The sequence below is a fragment of the Danio rerio genome, chromosome 25 (assembly GCF_049306965.1).
Source record: "Danio rerio strain Tuebingen ecotype United States chromosome 25, GRCz12tu, whole genome shotgun sequence".
NCBI classification, from domain to species: domain Eukaryota; kingdom Metazoa; phylum Chordata; class Actinopteri; order Cypriniformes; family Danionidae; genus Danio; species Danio rerio.
In genome coordinates this window covers 35,383,275-35,401,199 of record NC_133200.1, presented here as the reverse complement: position 1 = coordinate 35,401,199, position 17,925 = coordinate 35,383,275, and the positions used below count along the sequence as shown (strand labels likewise).

Here is a 17,925-nt window from a genome sequence, read left to right as displayed (position 1 = left end):
CTTCAATTATTTTAAAATCAAGTAATGCACCCTTTATTAAAAATCTCTCACTTTTAATATGAGAGCATATTTACTGTACAAAACCTGTCAGTGAACCATGAGATTAAAAAAGTTAAATAAAATATTCCTTAAGTAATCATAATCGAGTTAAAATGTTTAAATAATCCAGCTTATGATTTTACACCAAATCGCCCAGACCTTATCTGAGGTAAAAGATCTGCTGCTGCTTTCAATAGCATGACCATAAATATGGCGTAAAATAATGTTCAAACTGGCATTGGTAGCATTTAACGCTGAATAAAGCACATAATCAGTACCTGAGGTGATCATTGTCTTTGTAGTTTATGCTGTTGTTTTGCCGCGACGTCTTGGAAATAGAAACTAAAATATACATTTTGCTCATTGCCGTCATAGATGGTTTGGACAAACTCATTTTATCATGAAAAAAGACCTTGTAGTTAGTAGGCTTGGGCGGTATCCAAATTTTGATACCATCAAACCTCCCTATTTTACCTCGGTATCCGGTATAACCGTGCATAATAAAAACAAAATTATGACGTTAGGCTCAGACAGCGTCACTAAACTGTTGGCTTGTGCCTAAACCATTCAGAAACTGAATATCGTGTATGCGACCTCAGGTTCGCGGTCACCTGTTTGTCTTGTTCGTATTAGAGAACTGCGCGGGACGCTCTCTCTCTCTCTCTCACACACACACACACACACACACACACAGACAAACAAACAGCATCCACGCGGATGCGCACGCGTGCTTGCTTGCGTTATTGTCAGACAGCACCTGCTCCCTTTCAAATTACACCAGAGTTAGCCACTGCTCCCGCGCTTTATTCAAGAAATCGGGTCGGCTCCGCGGTACAGCAGCACCAATGCAAACCTCTAGTTCGTATTAACCACGTCTCCTTTCTCGTTCGGTCGAAACCGGAAATACTGCCAAACTGCAGGTCACTTGGTGGGCGACTTGCACCTCACCCTCTCTCTCTCTCTCTCTCTCTCTCTCTCTCTCTCTCTCTCTCTCTCTCTCTCTCTCTCTTCTCTCTTCCACACTGTCCCGTGATGACAATCACGCATACGCATTTGTAGGCTTTAAATAAATAATATTTAATATTTAATACTTGTCTAACGGTATTGAAACTGACACTGTTGCTATTTTCAGATCCAGCGGTATACCATATTAACGTATTACCGCCCAAGCCTGGTAGATAGGACTTGGTACTTTTACAACTGCCACATTTACCAGAGATTGTGTGCTTTTTTTGGTGTAGTTTGTTTAGGCAGGAGCAAAAGCGGAAATCATACTCAAGTGCGCACCGAAAGCAGACCAAACCAAGCGTACTGAGAACTGCTGGAAGAGGTGGTCTCGGTACGCTTCAAATGAACCCTAGAGTGGTTTGTTTGTGGCGAGAACCTGAACTGACCCAAATGCAAAAAGTACTTTGCTTTTTTAGACTAAACCAGCTGCCGTAGTCAGTTCCGACATGCTTCCTGGGATGAGAACAAGTTCTCCACTGCAATTATGGCAGGTCACGGACAAAAATTTTGTTTACTTCCGTGTGTTGTGCATGTGAGTTTCCTTGCATTAATTCAGACCAGTCAAAATGTAGTTCAGGAACTTCGTCTAGCCCTCGACTGATGTGGATGCTGTCACTGCTTTTTCAACTGGTTCAGAGTAGGCGCTCTGGTGTGAAGCGAAACCAAAACGGCTGAAAAATACTGCAATGTATCAATTTTAACCTTGGTCTGCCCCAAAGGAAGCGTATTACAGCTGTGAAAGCACCCTTAGTCATTCTGAAATAGAAAGCGATAACTGTGCTTTATGAGTTTAGTAATTAGTCTGTCCTGTCTTAACAAACCCATTGAAGGAAATTTATAAGTTCAGATCAGGCTGTCAAGGTTATCTGTGGTGCTTTCTGGTTTTTCATATCAGTATAACATGCACTTTGCCCTCGCCGTGAATTTCCCTTAAGTGGAAGGCCTTCGCCTATATCTGGGCTGGGACTTAAGCAGAGGTTATTTGTCAAGCATGCAATAAAAACATAAATGCATTGTTTTGTTTTGACGGTGGAAAAGGTTTGTTTAGCATGAGACACTTTTACATTGTGCTCATATTTATCTAAAATGCTAGAAAATTTAGCGTAGCAGATTATTTTGATTTAGTTTCAGATTTCTTCAGTTGTTATTAGCAGTTGTGGAAAAAGTACTGACAAATCACACTGGATTATAAGTACTATTGCTCGCCAAAAAATGTAGTGCGACTAAAAGTATCTGTTTCTAATGCCACTCAAATTAAAAAGTAGACCTTCTTAAAATCTTATCAATGTATTACACTGTAGCTTACATCAGTGCTATTTTTTCCTAAGTTAAAGTTACAGTATACAGTACTGTATAAAAATGCACATGACTATTTAAAAAAAAACGTCAGATGTTAATGTGAGTAAAGAGCAGTAAAGTAAAAAGGGAGCAGGTTTGGCAGAACAGACACAAATAAATGCAAAGATGTATTAACAAGAGGAAGAAATATAAACGAAAGTTAATGCTAAATATTGCACTGCAAAAACAAAGTACTACATGATAAACAATGTAGTGCTGAATATAATATACATAATGCACTACATAGATTCAGCCTGGATATTGATGTTATAGTTATATATTGTCAATGAAGTTCAAGGAATCTTTAAGACTCTTTACATTAGTTTAGGATTAACATAAACGTATTGTAACCTACAGTGTGCATTAAGACGCTGTAACTTTGCATATCCAGCACTTGTTGTATTGCAAAATATATGCGAAGCGTAAAATGAAAATGGCACATTTCAATTACCCTCCTTCCCATGCACGAATCATCTAGCCATTTGCATTTTATTATTTGCATTTAGCTTTAGCACTTGCCATCCACATTTGAACCACGGCCCAACAGGATAGCACAGTTTTGCTCCTTTATTTCACAAGCTTCATCTGAAATGATCCATGTTTCATTTCAGCCAGCTACCGTAGCATGACCAGCCATGTGTGTTTGGCCTTTAACAGTGTAATCCATGTCAGTCCTCTGAGACTCCCTCATATGGTTAGTTAATGTTGTCCCAGAGGCTCGGTAATGATCCCATGGCCTAGTCCTGTCTCATCCATTAGCGTTATGGGCTGTATGGTGTGTGCAACCACAGCAGAAGGAACTGCTCCATCTCAATAGGTTTTAAAGGGGACTAATTAGGGATGCACTGATCCCGATACTTTGATCGGATATCGGTTCGATAACGTATATATTTGCTGAGTTGGGTGTCAGCCAGCTGGTACCGATCTAAATTTGATCTTGCGCGTGTGCTTTTTTCTGTGTAATTTATAAGCCAACAGAAGTCATGATGAAGGTAGCCTATTATAAGGCACTGGAAAGTTGTCATGTAGGCCTACTATATCCTAAATGTTCTGAAGCCATTTTATTGTTTAATGTGAAGCACAGATAAATATTCATGTAGTTAAATTCATGTTTAGTTCAGCGCTTCCCGCCGCTGCACCTGTCAATCATTCTCCATTCATTCACAATTCAAACTGCGTGTCGCGTTCACAACACAAAACACTCCCTCCAAGACTATTTGTTCCTGTTAATATAAGTAATTGGTGGAAAAATGCATTCAGTTCAGCCATAAATGGCTTTATTTTGACCTGCAACATGGAGATCATTGCTGTTTTTAAATTATGTTGCGCTGTTTTTGTTAGATCAGATCACAACACTGGTGTAGAGAGGGTTATTACCTGCTCTTCACACACAGAGTAGGTCTACCTGGAACTTTAAATTAAAATAAAGGCTCAATAATACACTGGACAGATCCTCAACGCTCTGATTTCTCCCCTTTGGGCTGCTGTTCTAGAAGTGTCCGAGGGCTGCGCTCTGTGTCTCAGTGATGCAAGCGCTTCATCAAGCGCATCAGCTGCGCAGACGTGACAAGCGCCGCTCCGTAAGATTATTCTTACAATGAGTTTCTGTTCCCTCATCCGCCTGAATGAGTTTATTCTTCCGAGGGGGATTCCTTTAAGTGCTTCTAATAGTTTAGTCTATTACAGATCTTAAAGAAAATCCTAATATTAAAAAGGAAACATAAGCTGGACTTCAGCAGATTAGATCAATGTCATAATGAATGCTCAAATAATGCAGCCCATAGTTTATAGCAAGCATCATGTTTAGTTAGATTGTGCCATCTGTCATATACAGTAGGCCTATAGGTCTATTATTTTTACTAAACCGTGGTATAAACTAGTAACCGTATTATAACCCACAATATCGGTAATAAATCTGTATCGGTCGATACTCAGAGTTTTGGTATCGAGATGAGATCGGTTCCAAAAAATGGTATTGGTGCATCCCTAGGACTAATTATGCAAAAGTAATTTAAACAGTTGCGTGTATATTTAACCAGTTTTTAATGGTAAAAATGTGATTTTGTTTTTATAATCGGACTCGATAAAAACTGCGGAGACACTTTGATTGATGTTCTCCCTTTGTACATGTCATCAGAAGGGGAAAGCCCTGCCCATAAGTGACCATCTCTCCTTCATTAGCTTAGGACAGGGGTCACCAATCTCGTTCCTGGAGGGCCGGTGTCCCTGCAGGGTTTAGCTCCAACTTGCCTCAACGCACCTGCTTGGATGTTTCAAGTATACCTAGTAAGACCTTGATTAGCTTGTTCAGGTGGGTTTGATTAGGCTTAGAGCTAAAATCTGCAGGACACCGGCCCTCCAGGAACAAGTTTGGTGACCACTGGCTTAGGATGTTAGTCTTGGTTTTGAATCTGCCACTATACTGACACACAGGCATTTCTAGCCCCGCCTTTTTTTGAAAAAAAGAATTTGATTTTAAAGCTACAGTCACCAAAATGGCAAAATCAAAGTCTCAAAGGGGCAGTATCAAAGAGTTAAAAACATTATTAGTGTGGTATTTTGAGCTGAAACTTCACATACACACTCTAGAGACATCAGACACTTCTGTTATATATAATGTGAAATAGGTGCCCATTAATGTAAGCCAGTAAGCGCTGCTGTTAATGACCAAAGTTACACAATTATCAAAACCTGCACTGGATGGTTACAAATACAAGTTCCTCATGCTGAATAGAGCCGTCAGTGTTTGTGTGGTTGGAGTGTCACTGTCTATGTGAGTTGTGTGTGTGTGTGTGTGTGTGTGTGTGTGTGTGTGTGTGTGTGTGTGTGTGTGTGTGTGTGTGTGTGTGTGTGTGTGTGTGTGTGTGTGTGTGTGTGTGTKKTTTGATCTGATTAAGGGTGTTTACACCTGTTTCTCTGTGCTCATCAAGGCTGAAGGTGATGTGGCATCCCTGAACAGACGTATCCAGCTGGTTGAGGAGGAGCTGGACAGGGCACAGGAGCGTTTGGCCACTGCCCTGCAGAAGCTGGAGGAGGCCGAGAAGGCAGCCGATGAGAGCGAGAGGTCAGTACAGCACACTTACACTTACTATACAGTTACAATGTGGCATATTCTAGGGCACAAAGTTATCACTATCGCAATAATAGCATATGCAATATATGTATCGCAGACGTCTGATAAATTGCATCTATTGTATGCATTGGTTATCTAAATTTGACCAATCAGAGGGGTCTTGCTATCTTTAGCCCCGCCTCCCCAGGTGCTGCTGTTCTGATATTAGCTGGAGACGAGAGAGAAAAATGACAACGGCCAATCAAAGTCAGAATATCTGCTTAGATTTTCATGAATTCAAAGTGTTTTAAAGACTAAGGGGAACTATAATAAATAACTGGAACTGCAATAGAAAAGCAGGTCTAAAGTCCAGCACAGAGCGTGTCAGTTGTGCGCCTTAAACGCGTAAAATACTTAACATCCGGTTGCATATGGTCTAGTCACAGGTGTTCAAATATTTCAAAGTATCCGCAGCGCAAATTGTATCCAATTTTTCCGCATACGGAGATGATCTGTCGCAGATCCATCGCTTGAACCACGTTAGTTATAACGTAAAAAGCCCATAATGACGCTCTAAACTGGGCGTAGTAACAACTTCTTTAGCAAATTTCTTTGTGCAATTTATATTGTTTTACACGCGCACACATTTAAAATAAAATCCAATATTAGATTTGGTAAAAACATGCACTCGCTTTCTGTATTAACTGAAATACATGTAAATTGCACATATAGGGCCTGTGTTTGCTTCACTAATATTATTGAGAAGTTGAACATTACATATTCTATTCTAAAACATAAAATCACTTACTAAAGCTAACACATATTCTAATATTATATAAATAAATAATGAGGTTATTTATTATAAAGTGAAATTTAATATTTCATATTTATTAGAAAGTATACAAAGTATGCTTTTTGTTTTCACAAGCTTTAGAGACGTAACATAAACTCCACTTTTAAATAATAGGTCACCTGTAGTTTTCGCCATGAGGCTGTGTTCAAAATGACATCAATGTTTTCAAAGTGCACTGCAAAGGAAGCACAATGGTAAAAATGAAGGTCACTAAAACTGAACTGAAAAAAAATTGTTTGAAAGCAAATTACAAATAAGAGAGATGACCTTAATGCTTTTTTTTATTTTTATTAATTCCAACTTTGAATGTTAAAATGTTCTAAATAAATAGGGCATAGGGGGGATAAATGGGAATAGGACACAGCCAGGAACTATGTTTCAAACTACAGCTCCAGAGGTGTAGTTGTAAGTGCTCAAGTTTGCAACGCAATTTGCAAATGTTCATTGGGGCCACGGATTTGGGAAATGGCAAATACACAAACTATGTTTGTAACGACGGAACTTGCGACCTTAGTTGGCTAACAATGGTTTTGAGAAACACACCCCAGAATTGAGCATTCAGCAGCAATGTCGTATAGAAAGTAAAGTATTTAATCAAGTATTAAATAATAAAGTAAAAGCAATTCAAGTTTGTTTAGTTGCATAGAGAATTTCGCAATAATTATTGCTTAAAGTTGCTTTACAAAAGGTGTACATTTATTGTATTACAATTGAAATCAGAACAGTTAAGGTTATTGGTTACTAATTACTAACTAACAGTTAAAGTTATTATTTATAAGCATAGTTAACCTGCAGTTATATAGTAAACGGCTGATGTCATTGTGTACACATTCAATGAAGCCTATTTGTGTATTAAGTGTAGCAGCTACTGTGCTGTACTGTATGCCACCATGGTATTATGCAGTAGTGGCAGTGACATAAGAGTTTCTCCATAGTGGCCTTCCCTAGTCCATGCAGCGCTATAGGGTACAGTTAATCAGGCAGTGAAGTGTGTGGATCTGCGGGACCATTAGCAGATCGAGTCTGTTGAGTTTCTCCACACCCGTCCCTCCCCCCCTGCGCTGTGACTGGTTTCAGTGTTCAGCCTCCACCGTTGTGTTGCTGTTGAAATGACAACATGCTGCCACTTCCTAGCCTTCACCGCACATCTGGTGCTCTGCATAAAGACTGTTTGTGCGAGCGCTGAGGGAAGTCCTGTAATCTGCTAATCAACAGGACTAAAAGCTTACATGTGTAGTTATGTAGAAGTCTTCGATCCATGTGAGCAAGCAATAATAATAATATTAATTCAGATTGTATTAGGAGTAGTATCATCATTATAGTGGTGTGTGTGTTTATTTCATTTTTACAAAACTCTTTGTGTGTAACATTTATGTTTTTAAAAATTAAGAAATTCTTTGAAATGGTTTGGTTTTTCATTATAAATATGCATTTTTAGTAACTTTAATAATTTATTATTAAAATGATAATTAAATTTAATTCTAGTATCACTTTTTAAATTAATTTATGATTAGAAAGAAACCATGTAAAATATTTCAAATGATTCACATTTTTAAACTCCATATCAATGTTTTATTTAATAACTATTTTATATGTATTTTTTTGAGCACTCACCGGCCATTTTATTAGGTACACCTTACTAGTATTGGGTTGGGCCTGCTTTTGCCATCAGAGCTGCCTTAATCATTCGTGGCATAGATTCAACAAGGTACTGGTAATATTACTCCGAGATGTTGGTAAATATGACATGATAGCATCACACAGTTGCTGCAGATTTGTCGGCTGCACATCCATCATGCGAATCTCCCGTTCCACCACATCCCAAAGTGCTCTATTGGATTGAGATCTGGTGACTGTGGAGGCCATTTGAGAACACTGAACTCATTGTCATGTTCAAGAAAACAGTCTGAGATGATTTGCGCTTCATGACATGGTGCGTTATCCTGCTGGCGGTAACCATAAGAAGATGTGTACACTGTGGTCACAAAGGGATGAACATGGTCAGCAACAATACTCAGGTGGCGTTGACATGATGCTCAATTGGTACTAATAAGCTCAAAGTGTGCCAAGAAAATATCCCCCACACTATTACACCACCACTACCAGCACCCTGAATCGTTAATACAAGGAAGGATGAATCCATGCTTTTATGTTGTTGATGCCAAATTCTGACCCGACCATCCAAATGTCGCAACAGAAATTAAAACTTATCAGACCAGGCAATGTATTTCCAATCTTCTATTGTCCAATTTTGGTGAATCTGTGTGAATTGTAGTCTCAGTTTCCTGTTCTTAGCTAACAGAAGTGGCACCCGGTGTGGTCTTCTGCTGCTGTAGCCCATCCGCCTCAAGGTTGAATGTGTTGTGCGTTCAGAGATGCTCTTCTGCAGACCTCTGTTGTAACGAGTGCTTATTTAAGTTACTGTTGCCTTTTTATCAACTTAAACCAGTCTGGCCATTCTCCTCTGACCTCTGGCATCAGCAAGACATTTGCGCCCACAGAACTGCCACTCACTGGATATTTTCTTTTTTTCAGACCATTCTCTGTAAACCCTGGAGATGGTTGTGTGTGAAAATCCCAGTAGATCAGCAGTTTCTGAAATACTCAGACCAGCCCATCTGGCACCAACAAACATGCCACATTCAAAGTCATTTAAATCACCTTTCTTCCCCATTCTGATGCTCTGTTTGAACTGCAGCAGATCGTCTTGACCATACCTACATGCCTAAATGCATTGAGTTGCTGCCATGTGATTGGCTGATTAGAAATGTATGTTAACGGGCAGTTGGACAGGTGTACCTAATAAAGTGCCCAGCGAATGTATATTTTAGATTCATATATAATTTTATTTAACAGAGCAAGGAATTTTTCACAGTATTTCCTGTAATATTTTTTTCTTTTGCTGAGTTTTTGTTATTTCAGCTAGAATAAAAACAGTTTTAATAAAAAATGCAACTATTGTGTTTAGAAATGTAAAAAAAAATGTTTTTGTTAAACAGAAATTGGAGGAAACTATAAAATAATTTTTTTAAAATCAACTTTTATAAGCTAGTGCATTATTATACACAATTTTTCAGATTTATTGCCTCTAAACAAATACATTTTAATTTCTTCAACCTTGAAGCTGTAGCTATTTTTGTTTTCAATGTTTTATTCTTGTTTAAAAGCCCTTGAAATGCCAGCACATGTAGCAGAAAGACCAAGGGCACTGCAGACGCTTGTAGTTGTGTGTTGCTGTTTTTGGCCTAAACAACTGACGTGAGCTGTTTGCGTAGAGCCAGTGTGTTCCTGAATAAACAGCAATTTGTGGAGGCACTAGGCTGCGTTTCCCTCCCTTTGTTCGTCCACACAGAGGCCTTCTGTCTGAAGCCCAGCACTGAACCACTCTGTGCCGAGACCTGGTCCTGATCTTAAGTGCCTTCGCCTCCCATCTCTCTCTTCTGGCTCGGAGAAGGGCGACAGGAACTGAAAAATGTGTCATTATCACAGTAAATAGAAGAAAATATTGTGATATAAGTTCATCCAGGAGGTTGTTATCTCAGAATAACATCTCAGTGTAGCGGATCACTGTTAGTACTCCCAATTCAAAATAAATCTAAAATCTTTTTTTAAATTTGTCTTTGGACAAGAATGAATGTTGTTCAATAGTTTTAGGACAGCTTTGAAAGGTGGTGATCCACTTCAAATGTTGACTTGTGTGAGACTGAAGGGTTTTATTCTGTGAAAACAGTCCTGGATGTACTTTATCCCGCTTATTAAATGACTACCTGCCACATAACATGGTTTTGAGCCGTAATCGCCTACTAATTTTATTTTATTAATCGCAAAACTGACAAAAACGAAAACAGCTAATGTAGGATACGCTAACCTGCGCATTATTCAGTCGCAAGATGGTGCCAAATAGTCGAGTGTAATGCTGACAGAAACGAAACCAGCCGAATAAAGCATATACTAATCTACATATTATTCATTCACAGGACGCCACAAACAAATCATGGCATGACAGACAAGTTATGAACATATTCACTGACTTTCAGTTTGATTCGAACTTCCCGTGTTATTTAGCGGTTGTTATCTCAAAATAACACACCTTGGAATGCCACGACTGACCAATCAGAAGTGAGTATTCCAGACGGTGATGTAATGAGTGACAATAATTCATATGTATTATTGGGGCTGCACGATACTCAGGAAATATGCAGAATTAAGAGTTGCGATAACTATTCCTTGCAATATAACCTTTCTCTTATATATATATATATATATATATATATATATATATATATATATATATATATATATATATATATATAATTCAATTTAAGTCAGTCTGAAAAAAAAATCATACGTTTAGACTTTAAAACACATTAAACAAGTGTAAAGCTCTGCAGATGTTGTGATTATTAATTCACTGTTGTTTATTTCCCACTCTTGTCTCATCTCGACTCCTGCTATTAGTGTGTATTTCAGTTCTGGTTTCACCTTTAGACAGGTTTAGCCAATAGCAGAACAGCAACTACTGGGAAGACGGGGGATAAAGATTGCAAGGCCCCATCTGATTGGTCAAATTTGAAAAAACCTATGCATAAAACACTCAAACGTAAAGAAATAATAATAAATAATTTATTGCACCTGTCTGCAGTAGGGATATTGGATATACTATTATTGTGATTTCAATTTGTCAATATGTTGTGAAGCTCTAAAATGTATCCACCTCAGAGACAAAAAAAAAAAAAAAGGTTATGCATCTTTTAGAATAATGGTCTCAAACTTAATTCCTTGTGGTCTACAGCTCTGCACAGTTTAGCTTCAACTACCTCCAACTCACACTTGCTTAATAGCCTCTAGTAGGGCTGCACAAAATCTCCTTTCAGCATCCATATCGTCCATGTCATCATTCGCAATAGTCACATTGCAGGTTATGCAATGTTGAGTTTGGATCACAATTGATCATTTTTGCATGTTTTTCATACCTGTGATTGTGTAATGGTTTTAAAAGCATTCAGGTATAAGAAATTGTACCATTTGTGACCTTAACTATGATTAATTTTATTAAATCATTTTTATTTTATCTTTCAGTTACTGTCCTTGAAAACTGTTAGACTCAGGGAAACGATAAAACACAGGGGACTCCAAAAAAGTTTATAGATTGTTTATTGGATTTCATGGAGATGCAAATAGTTAACATTAATTCATCAATCTCTGAATAAAGTGCACGGAAATACTCGCAACACATGCCAATACAGAAATGCACTGCAAATAGCAAAGACCACAATGAAAATGTGTCATGTCGGGGGACCCCTAAAAGTTTATAGATTGTTTATTAGATTTGATAGAGATGCTCTGCCATCGCAGAATCATCCCAATCGATCTACAATTATGAACTCTTTCCAAATAGAGATATTAGGTCATCTGGTGAAATGGTATTCATGTCGTAACATGTATTGCAAGATAAATGTTAGATTTTTCCAACATCATGCAGCCATAGTCTTGAACACCTTGATTAGTTGGATCAGCTGTGTTTGATAAGGGTTGGAGCAAAACAGCTGCGAACGCAGGGAGAACATGCAAACTCCACACAGAAACGCCAACTGAGCCGAGGCTCGAACCAGCGACCTTCTTGCTGTGAAGCGAACGTGCTACCCACTGCGCCACTGCGTTGCCTATATAGAATACTATAAACTGCTAATAGAAAACAATTGAAAGAGGTTCCTCTCACTGCAAACTCATTTAATTTGATCGGTTCACACCTGTGAATGGATTCATTTGTTCTGAAACACAGATTACAAATGTTACATTGTTGCTCTTTGCTCTTGGAGCGGTTCGCTTTCACACTGCAAAGTTTCTAATCGGACCAAAAGAGCTAAAACAAGTCACGTGCGAGTAAACTCTCCTTACATTGGTCAGAGTGTCAGGGTTTATTTTGCAGCGTCCCAGCAGCTGTCAGGAGAGGTGGTGGTTTGGTGGTGATTGACACGGTGCGCGCGCGACGTGTCTGAGGAGAGATGCGGTGGGGAGGGGTGAGAAGGGTGCGCGACGATGCCTATTTGAGGACCGGGAGGGAGACGCGAGATTACCGGGAGATCATCACTGGTTTGCGGGCATCCGGAGACTCGCAAAACTTCCCGCCATACTCATAATTCTCTCTTCATATAGCCGTAAGCCTATTACATATCCAGGGTTCGTTTCAATCGAGCCGAGACCACCTCGTTCAAGCGATCTCGGAACGATTACTTTGGCGCGGAACAGAGCGCGATCTAGACGCGTTCCGAAACAAAAGTGTAGGTGTGAAAGCACCCTTAATTTGCCATTTGAGAATCTTTTGTCCAGTGAAATCTTATTTTTGACCAAACGCATCTTTATAAAAATTCACAAAATTGTTAGTCAAAATATAGTGCAGATAATAATAATAAATAAATAAATATTTTCAGATGGTAAACAAAAACTTTCACTTTTGAATGTTTTTTATTTTATTTTTTTTTTTTTTACTTCAAGACATTACCAAGTTATCTACACTGTGCACATGAGACTTCTGCTTAAACTTCTATTAATAGGTGAAGCTCTATTGTTCCTCATGTTAAGTTCCTTGAACTGTTCAACATGTATAGATGCACTGTAATTTTTAGGATGCTTTAAGGAAATGCGTCTATTCAGATATGTTTGAGATGTTCTATAATGCTTAACCAAAATGTATTCTTTATTTTGTCTTATGAAGTTGAAATGGTTTGCATAACCTTTAAGTTTAAAATAAGGATTATAATGTTAAATTTTGTTTTAAATATACATAACCCTGATGCTGACATGATGTTTTATACTGCAGACAATGGACCCTTTTCACATTTTTGGGTTTCCCAGTAGCGGAGCGCTGTGAATCGGAGAGTACAACAAATATTTATTTTACAATCCTGTTTGCTAAAATAATCATTTAAAAAAAATGCCAATTTATCAAGACTTTCAGAAAAAGGAAGAAAATTAAGAGACTGATAACAGCAACCAGAAGAGAGAATGGCGTTAAATTTACTGTCCTGACCCCCATAGACGCTGCATTACAAACACCTTGGATAAGCAGTAATTTTTTTGTTTTGTTTTGTAATTTAATGCAAAGATGATATAATACATATGTAAATACTTATAAATATACATGTTTTTAAAAAACATTGAAATATTAAATCTTTCAAGGATTTAGGTGGTCTCTGCTCGATTAAAACAAACTCGATTGTTGTGAGAAAGCAACATGATCTAACAAACTATATCACAGTGTATTACGGTTATGCAGTAGCCATATAAACGGCTATATAAAGAGAGCATGAGGAGGGTGGGATGTCTTTCCTACCAGTAAATGTGCGTTTCATGTTGAATACGAAAATGAGAGCGTGCTGAAATTTTAACGAGAGATATATTTATTCATCATGAAAATTTACTGAAGTTGCGATCTGAAATTTTTTCCATATTTTAATCACAATATTTTGTATTAGGCCTATTGTTTTGTTCATTTCTGAATCGGAGTCAATAGGACTCTGAAAAAAAAGAAATCCTGAAACACTGTCCAGTGTGAGGAGAGTTTAGTCGCACGTGACCGGTTTTAACTGTTTTGGTCTATTTAGACCAGGGCCCAGTTTTTCAAAAGGTTTAATTTGGATAAAATTGATCCGGATTTAGTAATCCTTTTTTGCGATCTGTGATCATGTAATCCAGCTTACTTTTTGAGCCAGTTTTTTTAAAGCAACGTCAGATTGAATCAATCTGATCCGGATAGGAGTTTTTCAGGATCACTAAATCTGGATAACCAGTGCTCAAACAGGAGAGGAAATCACAATGTAGAACTACAGATAAGTAAAGAACAACAAGTAGAATAGCCAGTGTGGGGTTAATATAACTTTTATTTTTATTTGAAATGAAAACACGCACACATTAAAAAAAAAAAAAAAAAAAAAACACCTCATTCTCTTCCAGCAGTCCGCGCATCTAAGACATATAAATATCCTCAATGTACAGTGTTTGTGTTATAACAAGTTTCAAATAAAGATGTATTAAATAAAAAAAAGACTTAATGCCAAAACCTCCACAATAATTTCAGACTTCCTCATCTGATGTGGAGAGACCAGCTTGTCTGAGCGTGGCCTTTAGAAGGCGGATCTCAAGTCTGGCCTTGGTTTGCTGCAGTTTGGTCAGAGTCAGTTGTTCCTTTGCCAGATGAAGCTGTGCTTCTGCCCTTTCAGTCTCTTTTTGCAATTGTGGAAAGGGATTTTAAAAATCAGTGATTGCCATTCTTTGCATTTTTTTGGTTATTCTGTAATCATTGCATGCATCAATAATAAATATTCTTAAAAGAAAAATATTTCCCATTGAGATGAATATATGTGTCAATTAGTGACAATAAAATTAATTGTTTTGGTCAGTTTTGACAGCTGTTTGGGGGATTATTTTATGTGGTCAAACTCCTGCTTTGCTGTAGGCCTATACTGAAAGGCTGAATACGTTAAAGCCTACCTAATCACTGTAGCCTGATGGATGAACAAATACAATTAAAACCTTATGAATAAATAGGATAACTTGTAAGAGACTGCATGATCCAAATATAGTATTATTTGATACATTTTTTAAGCTTTCATTACATTTTGGGAATGAAATCCACACTGAATCCACCCTTCTGATGGGATCAGTTTAATCTAGATTTTTTGAATCAAAGTGATCCAGATTCTACAAAAAAGGTCTGAAAAACCCAAACTAAAGGCTTGATCCGGATCAAAACCAAGATTGAATTACGTGATCTAATCCGATTATGTAATCCGTTTTTTTCTTTTGAAAAACCCATTTTTAACATTTGATCCAATCCCTTATCCCAAATCCTAGTGGATTACTTTTGAAAAACCGGGCTCAGGGGTCACCAAACTTGTTCCTGGAGGTCCGGTGTCCCACAGATTTTATCTCCAACCCTCATCAAACACACCTGAACAAGCTGATCAAGGTCTTACTAGATATCTTTTAAACACCCAGGCTGGTGTGTTGAGGCAAGTTGGAGCTAAACACTGCAGGGACACCGGGCCTCCAGGACCGAGATTGGTGATCCCTGGTTCAGACACTTTGATGTGTGAAAGCGAACTGTACCAAGTACACAAAAAAAAAAACATTGTAACAATTGTACTCCCTGTTTCAGAACAAAACAATCAGGCGTGAAAGCACCCTTAGATGCTGACGACCATTAAATGCATCATAATATAAAAAATGAATCTGGTGAAAAGTGTCCATATAAGAGACCACCTATCCTTATTCTGACTGACTCTTCTGACATTACAGGAAAACATGGCTTTATTAGCTAACAGATGAAGAAAACTCCCCTCAAATGTTGACTGTGAAAGCCAGCAGCTTGTCTGCATCTGAGCTTTGGACCCGGTGTAATTTGTGGCGGGTTATTGATCACTGAGTCACAGTGATGTTTTCTTTTTATTTTTTTTTCCCCCCTCACTTTTTTTTCTTTCTTTCTCAGAGGCATGAAGGTGATTGAGAACAGAGCTCTGAAAGACGAGGAGAAGATGGAGATTCAGGAGATCCAGCTGAAGGAGGCCAAGCACATCGCTGAGGAGGCCGACCGCAAATACGAGGAGGCAGGTTTCCTCAGCCGCTATACCCACACATGCACACACAACAAACATACACACACTACTTCCTTCCTGGTCACATGACCTTTCACACTTCAAGTGTTCGAGCAGCAGATGCTTGCAGTTCAGTGTGAGTCTTTGAGTTGGATTGCATGGTTTTATCTGGTTATTTCATCCAATATAGCTGTTTTGGGGGTTTTGTTGTTTTCTTTTGTTTTTAGTTTTTGTCTTTTTTTTGTTTGTTTTTGACATTTTGTTGTTGTTTTTTTGTTCAAATTTTTGTGTCTAGTTTTAATTAAGTCCTTTTCAAGTTTAAGTTTTGTTAAAAATGTTGTGATGTTTCATTTCAGTTAGTTTTTTTTATGTTCCTTTTGTTTAGTTTTTGTTTACTGTTTCTGCCTTTTTTGTTTTTGTTTTTTAAATCCTTTTTTTTTTCCTCTTGTGTTTTTCTGTTTGTCCTTGTTCATGCTTTTTTGTTGTTTTTGTTTTTATTTTTTATTGTTAATCAATCAGTTTTGGGGCAACACGGTGGCTCAGTGGTTAGCACTGTCACCTCACATCAAGAAAGTCGCTGGTTCAAGTCCCGGCTGGGCCAGTTGGCATTTCTGTGTGGCGTTTGCATGTTCTCCCCGTGTTGGCGTAGGTTTCCCCCACAGTCCAAACACCTGTGTTGGGCTAACAACCCACTTCATAAAAACTAGATGTTAAGAAACGCCAGTATGGTGCGGCTAAATATTAACTTCGAAATAAATGTCCCCGGGAGTAAGTAATCAATTAATCAATCAGTTTTATTGATAATTTTACTGTTTTCTAATTAATTTGTCTATTATTTTGGTCTTCCATAGTTTGGTTTAATGGATATTTCTTAATCTCGACCTCAGTTTCATTTGTGACTTTATGTATTCTTGTAATAATTTTTTTTGTTATTCTTTTTATATTTTTGTTTTGTTCATCTTTTTGTTTTATTGTTTTTTGTCTTGATGCATCTTTTTTTATTTCTTTGTTTTGGAATGTTTAGTTTTTATTTTGTTTAAGTATTGCCTTTTTTAATTATTTAATTAATTTTATTTGTTTATTGATTAGTTTTCTTTGTTGTTTTGGAATGTCTTAATGTTTTTAAGTTTTACCCTTTGTATGTATGTCTGTATTTTTTAATTTTTTAATTTATTTTTTTATTTATTTAATTTTGCCTTTGTCCTTTATTTACCTTTTTTGAAATTGTATTCTTTGGTTTGGTTTTTGTCATTTTTGGTGTGTGTGTACATGTTTTTGTGACATATCAGGACACAAATCTGTGTCATGACACTGGTATTACATGAACATGGTGAAATATGAGGACATTTGCTCTCTTCGTTTCACCAAAAAACTTATAAATCACACAGAATGAGTTTATTTCAGAAAGTAAAACTGCAGCAAGTTTCCTGTGAGGTTTGGGTTGAGGGGTAGGGTGGGATTAGAGCAATAGAAAATACAGTTTGTACAGTATACCATCAATGGAAACTCATGTAATGTACCCACAATTCACAAAACAAATGTCTGTGTTTATCCCATTTCAGCTGGTTATAAATACAATTGTGTAATTGTCCCCTGTTCGGGCCTGTGTGCAGGTGGCCCGTAAGCTGGTGATTGTTGAGGGTGAGCTGGAACGCACAGAGGAACGTGCAGAGCTCAACGAGAGGTACGAAATGCATCTGCAGCCTCCTGCATGTCTGCACAAAACCCATCCATAAGCATCATATTATTAATGCATGTGCCTGACTCTCACACAGCCTTACAGATGCTATATCAGGAGGTGTTCACACCAGAAATGCTCATTTAGACTGTGGATGTACTGATATGGTAGTTTTGGCCAATACCGATAACCGATATGTTGGCCGATAATTGCTATTGTTGATACATTTTTCTAAGTCGAATTACAAAATGTAAATGAACAAATTATTGACTGATATTATCATTTAAATACCTTAATTGATTAACAAATTAAATGTTTATTTGGGACATAATAACATTTAATCATTCATCAGTTAATACCGATA

General features: G+C 37.6%; 2 protein-coding genes across 27 annotated transcripts in view; one reads left to right on the top strand and one right to left on the bottom strand.

Moving 5' to 3' along the window:
- Window positions 1–17,925, bottom strand: part of etfa (electron transfer flavoprotein subunit alpha) — a 316,751-nt gene that overhangs the window by 107,949 nt on the left and 190,877 nt on the right. The gene's annotated exons all lie outside the window — the stretch shown is intronic.
- The window catches only part of tpm1 (tropomyosin 1 (alpha)), a 55,039-nt gene that overhangs the window by 14,952 nt on the left and 22,162 nt on the right, over window positions 1–17,925 (top strand). For all 26 annotated transcript variants that reach the window (XR_012399800.1, XR_012399801.1, NM_200934.3 and 23 more), the window contains 3 exon segments: window positions 5,316–5,449; window positions 15,778–15,895; window positions 17,497–17,567. Coding sequence is in view for 24 of the 26 variants with exons in the window: in NM_200934.3 (NP_957228.2) it covers window positions 5,316–5,449; window positions 15,778–15,895; window positions 17,497–17,567 (323 nt within the window). In the remaining 2 variants the exon portion in view is untranslated.